This window comes from Nanorana parkeri, unplaced genomic scaffold, assembly GCF_000935625.1.
Source record: "Nanorana parkeri isolate BGI_ZX_2015 unplaced genomic scaffold, ASM93562v1 scaffold466, whole genome shotgun sequence".
Classification (NCBI taxonomy): domain Eukaryota; kingdom Metazoa; phylum Chordata; class Amphibia; order Anura; family Dicroglossidae; genus Nanorana; species Nanorana parkeri.
In genome coordinates this window covers 890,166-902,410 of record NW_017306734.1, presented here as the reverse complement: position 1 = coordinate 902,410, position 12,245 = coordinate 890,166, and the positions used below count along the sequence as shown (strand labels likewise).

The 12,245-nt window shown below is 41.4% G+C and overlaps 1 protein-coding gene across 1 annotated transcript; it reads right to left on the bottom strand.

Moving 5' to 3' along the window:
- Window positions 1-9,627: 9,627 nt before the first annotated feature.
- C2CD4C (C2 calcium dependent domain containing 4C) lies at window positions 9,628-10,923 on the bottom strand. The gene has a single exon (XM_018560575.1). It carries the CDS (start codon window positions 10,921-10,923, stop codon window positions 9,628-9,630), a length of 1,296 nt encoding a protein of 431 aa, XP_018416077.1.
- Between the last annotated feature and the right edge of the window lie 1,322 nt (window positions 10,924-12,245).

Below are 12,245 nucleotides of genomic sequence, written 5' to 3'. Positions count from 1 at the left end.
TACTGCTGACAGAGCTGGCACGTGACTCTCTGCCCAACTCACAACGTGAGATACTTTCAGTGCTGCCGCTGCACTCTTGGTCCCCATCTGCCTGGTTTATATACGCAACTGCTGTGGTATTGCCTGACTGCACCAGCACAGGCACAGAAAAAACTTCCCAGCTAGCCAAAACCAGCCCCATATATTCCAGGCAAGGTGAAGGAATTCCCAAATCTTTCAGGGAAGGTAAAGGACTTTAGATTTAAAATCAACCCGATCAAATGGTGTTGGACAGGTTGGACTCCAGTTCCAAGCCACTGGAGTAACACTAACACTGGTGCCAATGTCTTTGTGAACACCCAAATAGCAGTGGATAGACTAAAGGGCAAGGCAAATTGATAGTGTCGTAACACAAAGAGCAAGAACTGCTGGTGCCTCTGGTAAATGGGTACATGGAGATATGCATCCTTGATATCTATGAATGCCAGAAAATAGCCCAATGCAGGGATGTGACTACTGAATAGATGAATTCCCACTTGAACTTGCGGATTTTTATAAAAATGTTCAATGCTTTGAGATGCAAGATAGAACACCGCCCTTAATGAGCGCCATGAACAGGTTGAGCAACAACTTTTGAATCTTTCTGAGGTTTGGACTCTAATCACCACCCCCTGGGCAGAAGTCCTTCAACGGCCAGATGCAAGTCTGATAACCACTGAAACTCAATTTTGTAACCCAAGACTACCAAAGCACAAATTAATTTGTCTGACAAACAGGTTAGCCAATAATCCAGGAATGCTAGAACTTGCCCCCACACCTTGAGCTGAACAGGTGAAGGTAAGACTTCAGGCTGAGGAGGTAAGCTGCAATATTTTACATTTTTGTCTTTGGGTTTAGATACACTTTCAGATCTAAAAAAGTCTAGTTTGGTGTATCGACTTTTGAGCAGATATCAGGTGGCCTAGATATAAAATAGAAAGCTCTACTGTACTTCAGCACTAAATTGAATCCATGTACATTTTCAGATATAGCTGTGGCTGCCAAGCAACAGAGGTGCTGTACTGACAACACAAAGAAATAAGCCAGCAAACCACTTGGTTTTGGAAATTTACTTTAAAGTTTCATCATAGCAATGAAAATGTTAACAACATTTTGGAGTTTCGAAGAACCCCTTTCTCAAGGCAAACCATTTTGCATCTATACCTTGAGATTCACCACATGCCAAGCAGAATGTGGAGGTTTTCCTTTCTACTGTGAATTTTCAATACCTAGGATTATCATGTTGATTATTTGTGTTCCAAATCTTTCTGACAGTCGAAAGGATGTGTCAAAATCATCTGTTTCTACCGACCTTTATATGATGTCTCTAGGCAGCTAAGCACATAAAGACCTCTGTTTTTGCTCTGCCTGCTAACTTGTGCTTAATGTGCATTTCAGGCTGAATTTATTATAAAAGCAAACAGGCTTTAGACACAGATATACATTTCTCATACTCCGGGCTGACAGAGAGGTCTGTAAAGTCACACTCCTTTTTTTTTTTTACTGCACTTTAAAGTGGTCGGTGAATTTTATTTGTCAAATCTGTCTGAAAGAAAAAATGGATGTGTTGCCTGGCAGCCCATGGACTGTGCACTTAAGAAATGATAACTGGAATCTTATGGGCTACAGCAGACAACACAGACACATTTGCATGTATTTATTTCAATAGGCCTATTGTTTCATCATGGAGACATGGCTATAATTGCGTAAATTGTACAGATCTAGACAAGTCTTAAACATGACTGGATGTTTGAATGAACTTCACTAAGGTACTCTATGCGACAAGTCATATAAACACCCTCCCACAACAGTACAGGGGTAGAATGGTAGTAGAGCAGTAAATAAATAGTTCTGAAAACCTATTTTCAAAAACTATTGGAAATACCCGCACCAGCATTAGGGGGACAGATGAAAAGGACAGTAAAGAAGTAGATGATCGAATAAAGAAAGGCATCATTTAAGGTAAGTCTCTACAGAAGAATTTGGAAGGGGGGAAAAAAAGTTTGACTTTAATGTCACTTTAAGTTACTTAAGGTTTTGTGCCCACAGAGCCCAGTTATGTAAAGAGATGAATGTGCTATACACATTCTATTGAATGACATAGCTGAACAGCTCCAACTTTATATAGAAAAACAAGTTTTGACCAGGTGTAAGGGTTGCATGTCACATTAGGCTTAATTCACTAAAAATTAGTAAGTGATATACTCCATGCGGACAAAAAACTATTGTCTAAATAAGAAAAGACAACAAAATAAGTTAAGTTTAACTCAATTCATGCAGATAGATTTTCATGCATTAACAAACCAATATTTACAAACAAACTATCTATATGTTTAGTGGCAGATTGTATTGCTAGATTTTACATGGAAACAAAAAAATGTTTCTATGAGCTTGAAGAAGCAACAATGGTCAGTGTTGGTATTAAGAGTGCAATGTAGAAAGATTATTATTAAACTTAGGTTGCCCTATTGGTGAGGTTTTTGTCCCCAGACCAAGTACCAAACAAGTTATGTCACATTTCCTTGTATTTGGTATTAAAATCCATGGCATGAAATTCAAGGATGACAGTGGCTATAAAAACTAAACAAAAGGAAAGGTATTCGTTTTGCACACAGCAATTAGATGTCTCCTTTCATTTTCTATCCTGTACCAGAAAATTATAGTTCAAATCTGACTGACTGCTATGGAAATACATTCCCAGTTTTTACAAATAGGGTCCAGAGACCCTAAATTTATTTAAAGCTGAAATCCACACAAACAGCTGAAAACACTGCCAAAGGATTTGTATTTCTGTCCAAACAGACCAGAAATGTATAGTCATGACACACAGCACAGAATGGTGACCTGACTTTTTGCTACTGCAGTAATGTAATACAGTATGGTCACCTCCCTTCCACCAGCCCATGATTGGTTAATGAAGGATCAGCAGCAGACTGATGAGGTCACTGCCCTCCTATCAACAGGTGCCTGATTGGCTCAAAATACTGACCCTCCCTCTCTCAATCTAGTGTGCAGGGGATTGTAAGAGGTTACTATCCTCTCCCATCCTAGTCTTAAGGTGCCCATACACCTTACGATTATCGGACGAAACTTTTCGTCCGATGATCGAATAGTCGTACGATTTTCGTACGGCAGCCCCCTCCTGCCCCGATGATCGCAAGAATCATTTAGCCGTAATTAACCAAAAGCACCTGGACGAAATGCGGTAATTGATTTGCCGTATTTTCGTTAGCGCAAGCGCAGTGTACATCGTACGACTTTTGACGGACGGAAACGCCAGCAACCTTACGACAATCGTACGATCTAGCAAAGTTTTCAAACATGCTTGGGTCCCCACACACCTTACGATTATCGTACGATAATCGCGGGAAATCCCGCGATCGTACGATGATCGTAAGGTGTGTGGAAGCCGTGCGACCTCTACTACTGTAAGGTCGCACGACTTTAAACTTACGGACATGTTTGAAAACCCGCCGAGCTTCGTACGATGTTCGGCGGGTTTGTGGCATGTCCGTACGATAACAGCCGCACGGGCCGGTGTGCGCAAGCGCACACTGCCCGTTCGGCATTGCGGTCATCGGAAGCCCGCCCCTCAGGGGGCGTGGCTTGCGATCATCGCAAGTACGATCTGCCTATGCAACATAGGCAGATCGTACGTTTTTTTAAGTACCTTACAACCACCGCAAGACAAAAGTCTTGCGATGGTTGTAAGATGTGTGCCCAGCCCTTGACCGTCAAAAGTCGTACGATTGTACAGTATTGTCGGTCGGACACTGCAATGCACACATACGATTATCGGACAAAAAGTCGATCGCATACGATTATCATCCGAGGTGTATGGGCACCTTTATTCTCACTGGCACACTGGATCTCAGCAGTGCGGCCTCCTCAGCAACGCACAGACCCATGTCAGAATCGTTTCTATTGGTATCATAAATACACACTGCAATATCCAATCCTCAATCTCAATCTTCAATCTTATGAGTTCGTACTCTGAATACAAGACTGGAAGGGGTCAGGGGGGCTTACAAAAATAAGTACAACTGCACTGAAAGTGCAGTTACACATTCCTACAATAAGTATGTGTTGCATATTTTACATCTCAGCACATATATAGTACACTCTCTTTATGTACTTACAAGCTTTACTGTGTAAGGTGACTGTAGCTGTATGACACCAGTGTGGGTGTCACTGGGATAGGAAAACACAGCCAACAATAAAAACATGAGACAATCAAACCCCTTGCTCCACTAAAAAATGTTTTTGATGCTGTCTATGCCTCCCATAGACATGTCCCCTCACTCTTTCTCTTGGTCATAGGTTCATTATATTTTTGTTATTGTTTTCTACATTTCATGCAATGAAGAATACACTAGCATGGTCTTGATGTCAGATGTTAGCATTTTGTGTGAATTTTTACTAGCTTTTTTTATGCGCAGCTTTTATCTTATTCTGCTTGTTCTGTAATATGTACACATTGCAGATTTGCTTTAGACATAACTGGCCATTCCCTAGGGACAGCAAAGGCTTAGAAACAGCTTCTTTCCTTCACAGCTGCTACTGTCTTAATCCATCAACAATGGAAAATCACATTGAGTTACAGAACATTTTACAGAATTTCGCAGTGCCTGCTCTGTGACAAGAGCAGTAGAGCTAGAAAGCATTCTTTTCAAAAGTTGCATAACAAATGGGGTAGAGCTTTAAGGGTTAATAAACCCTTGTGTGTTTTTGTATATATTTTCTGCTAACAAGCAGAAGATATATGCAAAAACATTTTTTTTTAAATCTTTTAAAAAGGGTTTAAACTTACCTGTGTCTTCGCCACACGCTCCCGTCCGAACACCTAAAGAGTCTTGGGCGGCCGCAAGTGATGTTGGTGCGGGCGCATGTTCGGCCGGGAGACGAGGAGAGACAAAAGGTAAGTCTATGGAGCAGCGTGCACCCGCACAGACTCGGTGGGACATGAGTGAAGAGGAGGGCAGGGGAGTCAGAGCTGGATCGGAGACCCGCACCAGCGTTGGAGGGACAGATGAAAAGGACAGTAAAGAAGTAGATGATCGAATAAAGAAAGGCATCATCTATGGTAAATCTCTACAGAAGAATTTGGAAGGGGGGAAAAAAGTTTGACTTTAATGTCACTTTAAGTTACTTAAGTTTTAGTGCCCACAGAGCCCAGTTATGTAAAGAGATGAATGTGCTATACACATTCTATTGAATGACATAGCTGAACAGCTCCAACTTTATATAGAAAAACAAGTTTTGACCAGGTGTAAGGGTTGCATGTCACATTAGGCTTAATTCACTAAAAATTAGTAAGTGATATATTCCATGCGCACAAAAAAAATGCTGTTCTGTATAGGATCAATTTTTGATTATCTAAAGATTTACTACTTCCATGCAATGTTTTTTGCATGCAAAATTAATATTTAATCCACCATTTTCAGTGAATACTGTTTAAAATAAATGGTAAGCTTCATTGCATTCTGCACTGTCCATGGTGCTGATGGTACAAAGGACAGAATAGTCTTTTATTTAAAAAAAAAAGTGTTTTACAGTAAAAAAAAAACCTTTACTTTTATTAAACTAATTTAACTTTATATTACGCATGGAGATTGGGAAGCAAGCAATGGAGACCCTGTGCTCCCTGTTTGTTTGCTTTTTATGTTTGTCTAAGACACATCTGAACAAATTACAGGAGCCAGGTAGCCAATGCTCTTTAAAAATGACAGCTGGCATCCAACGTTTGAGATTTTCTCTAGTTGTTGTCAATGGAGCTGGCTCCTGGATTGGACAGATTGGCTCCTGAATTGTATATTTTTTTGTCCACCCTGGACCAGAATGAAGGTTAGCAGTACTGCCAGAGTTTTACGGCTGTTGTGTACTCACTGGAAGATTTTCCCTCACTCTTTGTTCCTGTGATGATAGGACAAGAAATGAGGCAACAGGTTTCACTTGACAAGAACAGAGACACAGAAAGCAATATAAATCTGTCAGATGATCTGACTCTTCCCTGCTCTACTAAAAAGTGCTTTGGTGATGTCTGTGTCCACACTTGAGATTTCCAATGCGACTCCCTGTCACCAAGGCAGGAATTCAGGAGGCTTCAATAAACTTGACACTAAAAATGTGTTTTTTTGTTCCTGTCTGTGCCCCTATTGAAAAGAGTACCCCTCTATTCTTGTCTTGATTACCTGACACCCAGACAAGAAGTCAAGAACAATCTCCTCAGTTGAAACACTGACGGCCAGATAATCATAACAGAGCTTCTAAGCTGTCTTTATAACTACAAAAAGTAGTTGTAGTTATAAAAAGGTTTTAATTCTTTAATAAACACAGAATAATTATACATAATAATAATCCTTGATATGCTACTTTTGGTATGACATAAGAAATTGTAGTTTAAAGAGTAACTCCACTTTGTTGAGAGAAAATCCCTCCACCGGATAGGTCAATGTACATTGTAAGGATTTTAACAAACCTTGTTGCAGTTTCCTATCTGTTCCTGTTTTGAAACCATTTCCTGTTCCAAACTGAAACAAACTGTGTTCATTATAGTCAGCTGGTAGACGTTCTGTATTCTAATGAGAAAGGTGCCGTCTCGGCATCCCTTTAGTAGTAATTAACCCTTCTCACCCAAAATGAAATTCCCATTGCAAGGGATGCTTAAAATTGTACATGTACACTGTGTACAGAACGCCTCCAGGCCACCATATTGCATTTAATTTTTTGACAGTTTTAGAAAATTACAGTGGCTTCAGTTTCAAATGGAAATGTAATTTTTAACAACATTAAATTACAAAATGGCTTGTGTAGCAATTATTTATGTCATATTTGTTATTCTTAAGTGGAGTTACCCTTTAATGAATCAGGTCCCATAATCAACTATGTATACTGAAATTTTTTCTGCATCTGTAACAAATATGAAAACATCTTTAAGGCATTCTCAGGAATTCAATAAAAACTTTCATGCGCTCCCATCAAAAGATTGAAGTAACCTAGCAAATAAACTTTGAGTAGGTGTATTTGTTAAGTGCTAACTGATAGACTAATCTAGTCGTTAACCACGACAGTAAGGCAATTTGTTTCGCTTAACAAAACTCTACAACCCCAAAAGGTACAAAGGATTGTGTATAAAGATCAGAGGGGTATTGGAGTTGTAATAACACTTTTTCCTGCAGAGAATACAACTTCCTTGCTGGAAGTTCAGAGTTACAGCAGTCAATTTAAACATCAGTAAAACAGAGGTCAGACCAGGCATTTAATGTCTGGAAATACAGTGGTACCTTGGTTCACGAACTTAATTCCCTCCACAATTCTGGTTGCGAACCGAATCAAACTGTGATCAGACCGTGATCTCGACTAGAGGAAGCCACGACCATGTGTCAGAGCAGGGAAGATGGCTGCGGTTCTGTTCGTCACCCGATGCGGAGTTAACGAATGGAAACAACATTTTGCTGAACTTCCTGTTTGCAAACCGAATTGTTAGCGAACAGAAGCGTTCGTGAACCGAGGTACCACTGTACATGGTATAACTGATAGTAGGTCCTCTCTATGCTATGTAGCAAGCTATAACTAAAACAAACATTTTATTTTGTGTAGTGATTACTGTCTAATGCATAAGGCAAAGTCATAACTTTCTTAGGGCTGGAATGCATGTACATGAGAGGCATAAGTAACACATAAGCAAAAATATGCCGCTCTCTACATTGAAGCACTATTCACTGCACAAGCATCTGCCACTTAAACATGTCAAAAAGAGAAATGGAGTCTTTATGACTCCTTTATTATAGCACTGACTAACCTGCGTAGAAATAAGAAAAAAACACCAGTTTGAGTGGAGTGCTGAGGAGTTTCTCAGAAATGTTCCTGTATTTGAATGTTTGACCTGGTGACTAAGCCATCTGTGTAATGAGTATCAACATTATAAATACACAGCTTTTCTCAAATTTCAAGTTACAAAATGTTATGTACAAGCATTGAATTACAGAAGGAAGATTACCACAAACTGTGCAGGAGCGGCAGATACTAGGAATATCTGAACTAAAGCATTGAATGTATGACTTGATGGGATCTGTCACTTGGAGGAAGTAAAGACAGCTGTGTCTTCTGCCCATCCAGGTGCAGACCAGTACATTAGTCTGAGATTGGTAGTGAATTTTGGAAGCATCTATCATTTGTATCAGAGGATCAACATCCCATAATACATTATTTTCCTGCAATTGCTTTTTGTAGCACATGAAGAATCTAGTCTCTAGACAGGAAGTAAAACTGTTGCACAGGAAAGAGAGAGCTGTCCTGCTTCAGGAGGATGCAGCATGATTGCATTTAACTGACAGGCTCTGGCTGGTGGTAGTTGCTTTGGAGTCTCTAATATTCGATTTTATCTACTGTAATGACGATAGATATTCATAAACTTACCAGGTCAGCCTTTTAAACTCAGGCAAACATTAAGTACACACAGTGAGTGCCTGAGTGAAATGTTGATGCAAACATGCAGAATCTATGTGAACTAATACATTAGAGCAGGATGCATGTTTGAACAGTTAATGTATTATTTTTTTAGATTTCCTCAGGCCTGATCCAGTATTGTTATGTGCATCTGTCCCTTTCAAGGGAAGTTCCACACGTCCAAGCAGAAGATCTAATTATTAACGAGCATCAAAACTTCAGTGTTATTGATTCTGTGCAGAACTGTCTGGATTTGTAGGCTAGTTTGGCATCAGCTCCTCACTATTCATTTAAATGTAAAGAAACAGCATAAAGCTCAAACTAGAAATGATCTACTGATCATCACTACATATGTCAGAATGCCTTACTGTTGAGCAGTACGCTGGAAGCTCAGTGCCCTGTGGTTTTTTTTTTTAATATTAGTGTGCCTGGGTTGTAGCAATGGAAGTATGAAGTTTTGAAGCTTCATCTTGTTTCATCTAGCTAGAGTGCAGTACTTTCTAGGCATATGTCCTATCCACTACAGCCTTGGTTCTCAAGTGGTGGGTCGTGACCCAAAAGTGGGTCGCGACCTTGTTTTCAGTGGGTCCCCATGTGCCTTCCCCTTTTCTATGTGAGAGGCTCCACAGCCTCCCCCTAGCGTAGCAATATCAGTTCTTGTGCTGAGCAGCCATTCAGAATATGCTGCCTGGCGCCAAGTGTCAGCTTAAGGTGGGGTGGGCTGGAGCTATGGCCACGAGGGAGCTCCATCCATACATGCATTGCTTACAGCTCCCTCACGTGACCTGTGGAGGTGCCTTGACTGGAGTGATGTCACATTCTGGCTCCTAGCACCTCTACAGGGCATGCAAGGGAGTTGCACAAGCAATGCACGTATAGATGCAGCTCTGTCAAAGCACAGCAGCCCAGCACTGGACCCCAAGCTAAGGATCGCCCGCACCGGAATGCACGGTACCGCAATGCCGTGTGTTCCATTGCAGTGAGACTTGGGTCGCCACTTAATATCTAAGGACAAATGCGGGTCCGGAGGTTACACAGGTTGAGAACCATTGCACTACAGGATATCATATCTACCAACTACCACTATTAAGGCCAGTCTTCAGCTCACTCTCCCACAACATGCACTCCCACAACATGCACTCTATCACATCTGCGTTAGTCTCAGAGAAAGGGCAGCAAGGCTGTTAGTGGGATCTCTTTTTCTCCAAGCAATGTGTCCCTTTTAAGACTGCTTCCCTTGTTCAGTACTTTTAGTTTAAGAGACATCTTTTTGACACTTCCAGCCACCAATCCATCAAAGAAGAAATCCTCATTGAAAACTGGGTTTCGGCTATTTTTTATAATGGTGCTTCTCTGACGGTGAACTTTACCGGGGTTAAGATAGAGGACCGCACAGCAGTTCACACCTTTTAGATCACAGAGTTTATCAAAGAGGTGTTCCGCAGCAATTAATCGAACTCTGAGCCTGGCATTGGAAGGGTCATATTCTGCGGACAGTCTCATACTGCCTCCTTTACTAAGGCTAACATTGTGTTCCTTCTGTAAAAGGTCCAAGGGCAAAGTACCTTGTTGACCAGCAATACCAGAACCCTTGGCTCCTCGTACCCTTCTTCTCGGCATGCTAGGGCTTGTGTCTGCTGAACTGCATTCATCTGTGGAAAGTGAACTGTTTCTAGCAACAGAATGCTTGAGCTTCATAAGTTTTGACTGTGTGTCTGGGGTAAATATCTTAAGTAGGGAGACAGAACGGGAAAGTAGTGGTGAGCTAAAAGGTGAGGACTCTGCAGAGGAGCAAGTATCACTTTCACCACCACTAAAATATCGGTAGGGATTCATCAAGGACATTCCAAAGTCTGATGGATTCAGCTGGGACCCTCCTCCCCCTTCTGTTGCACTCCGTCTCTGAGAACTGGGAGAACTGGATTGTGATGGACATGGAGAAAGAGAGCCCTGCTCACTATGAAAGAGAGATTCTTTTCGTCGTGTATGTGGACTCTCCATAAGAGTCACAAACCCATAAGATGTCTGAGCTTTAGGTACATAAGGGAGAGACATGGCAGTTTGAGATTGTGGATCTGCATTAGTACCCAGATCTTCTTCCGATGCCCACTCATCAGCACTTTCAATCTGAATGATATGACGGTTTGCAGCCTTCACAAGGTTTCGACTTTCTGAAGTAGTTTTGGTTGGTAAACGAGGGCTACGCTGTGGCTTTCGGCCCGACAAATTTTGCTCAGAAGCAGAGGTTCCGATATTGGTTTTTGATGCAACTCCTTCACCTTCAGCTGCACCCCCTTCAGTTGGCATCAATTTTGGAGGGATGAAAAAATCTGGAATTTTGTCTGGGGTCAGGACATTGCTATAAGATCCACCTTTAGACTGTTTGTCACCAGCTTCTCCTGTTTGTCGGCCACTGCTGTGGTCTACTGTGCCCCGAATCCTCTCCAGAAGCCACATTTTTTTTAACCTAGGAAAAGGGAGCAGGAAAAAAATTAAATCAAACATTAAAGCTCCAGCACACTATGCTAAAGAATAGAAATAGTTCTGGTAATAATAATAATAACAGTAATAATAGTATTAATAATAAACTGAGCTCCTTTTAGTACAGAGAAGGATCCTAGTATTGGGCTCTGTGAGAAGGACTTGCTCGTAAGAAATGAGAGAATGCTCAAGGTTCTGGTGGCAAGTTACAATATAATCTAGAGACAAATTAAGTCTGATGACACATTGTGCCTCTGGTGATATTGCCTGCCTCAGGCTACTGGTAGCATTGTCAGAATCATGCCATCCCATTATTTGTCGGTGATGATATAGTTTAGTTCTAGTGCCACGATATCACTATAACCCTGGTCTTTTTCTAGTGACATGATTCTGATTAAGTAATCTGACGCTTTTAGTTTGGTTCTAGTTGGGGTAGCATGATTTCACTGCTAGCTTAGAACCCACATATTTCTTTATTGCCTTAAGCAAGCCATTAACCTGAATGGGGAAATCCCCCTGCTGGGCTATTGTATTCTGACAGTGGTGGATGCGCCGCTGCCAAAATACATAGTTACATAGTATTTGAGGTTGAATAAAGACATAAGTCCATCAAGTCCAACCTATTGTGTGTATGTGTATGGTCCTACTGATGTGTGCGTATCTATCGGTCCCTGTATGTTCTCATTCTTAAGAGTACTAGTACCCATGTATGTTATGGCCCCTGAGGAAATCGTCCAATCGCCTCTTGAACGATTCCACACTCTCAGCAGAAATCACAGCATGTGGCAGCGAGTTCCAGACCCTGACCGATCTGACTGAGAAGAAACCCCTTCGCCCCTTGTGCTGAATTTTTTTCTCCACCAATTTTAGGTGGTGGCCTCTCGTCCTCGTCATGGAGTTAATTGTAAAAAGTTTGTCGCTAATGTTGCTATCCCCGGTAAACATTTTTTACATGAAAATCATGTCCCCCCTCAATCTCCTTACTTCCAATACAAACATGTTTAAATTTAGTAGCCTGTTCTCATAGCTCAGGTACTCCATCCCCTTTATGAGTTTGGTTGCCCTCCTCTGGACTCTTTCCAGTTCAAGGACATCCTTTCTGTTCACTGGTGCCCAAAACTGGACCGCGTACTCCAGATGAGGCCGAACCAGTGATCTATAAAGTGGCAAAATTATAGACTTGTCCCTGCAAAACATTCCCCTCTTAATACAGGACAGGACCCTACTTGCTTTGTTTACAGCAGCCTGACACTGTGAGCTGTTATTCAGCCTGTGGTCTACAATGACCCCCAAATCCG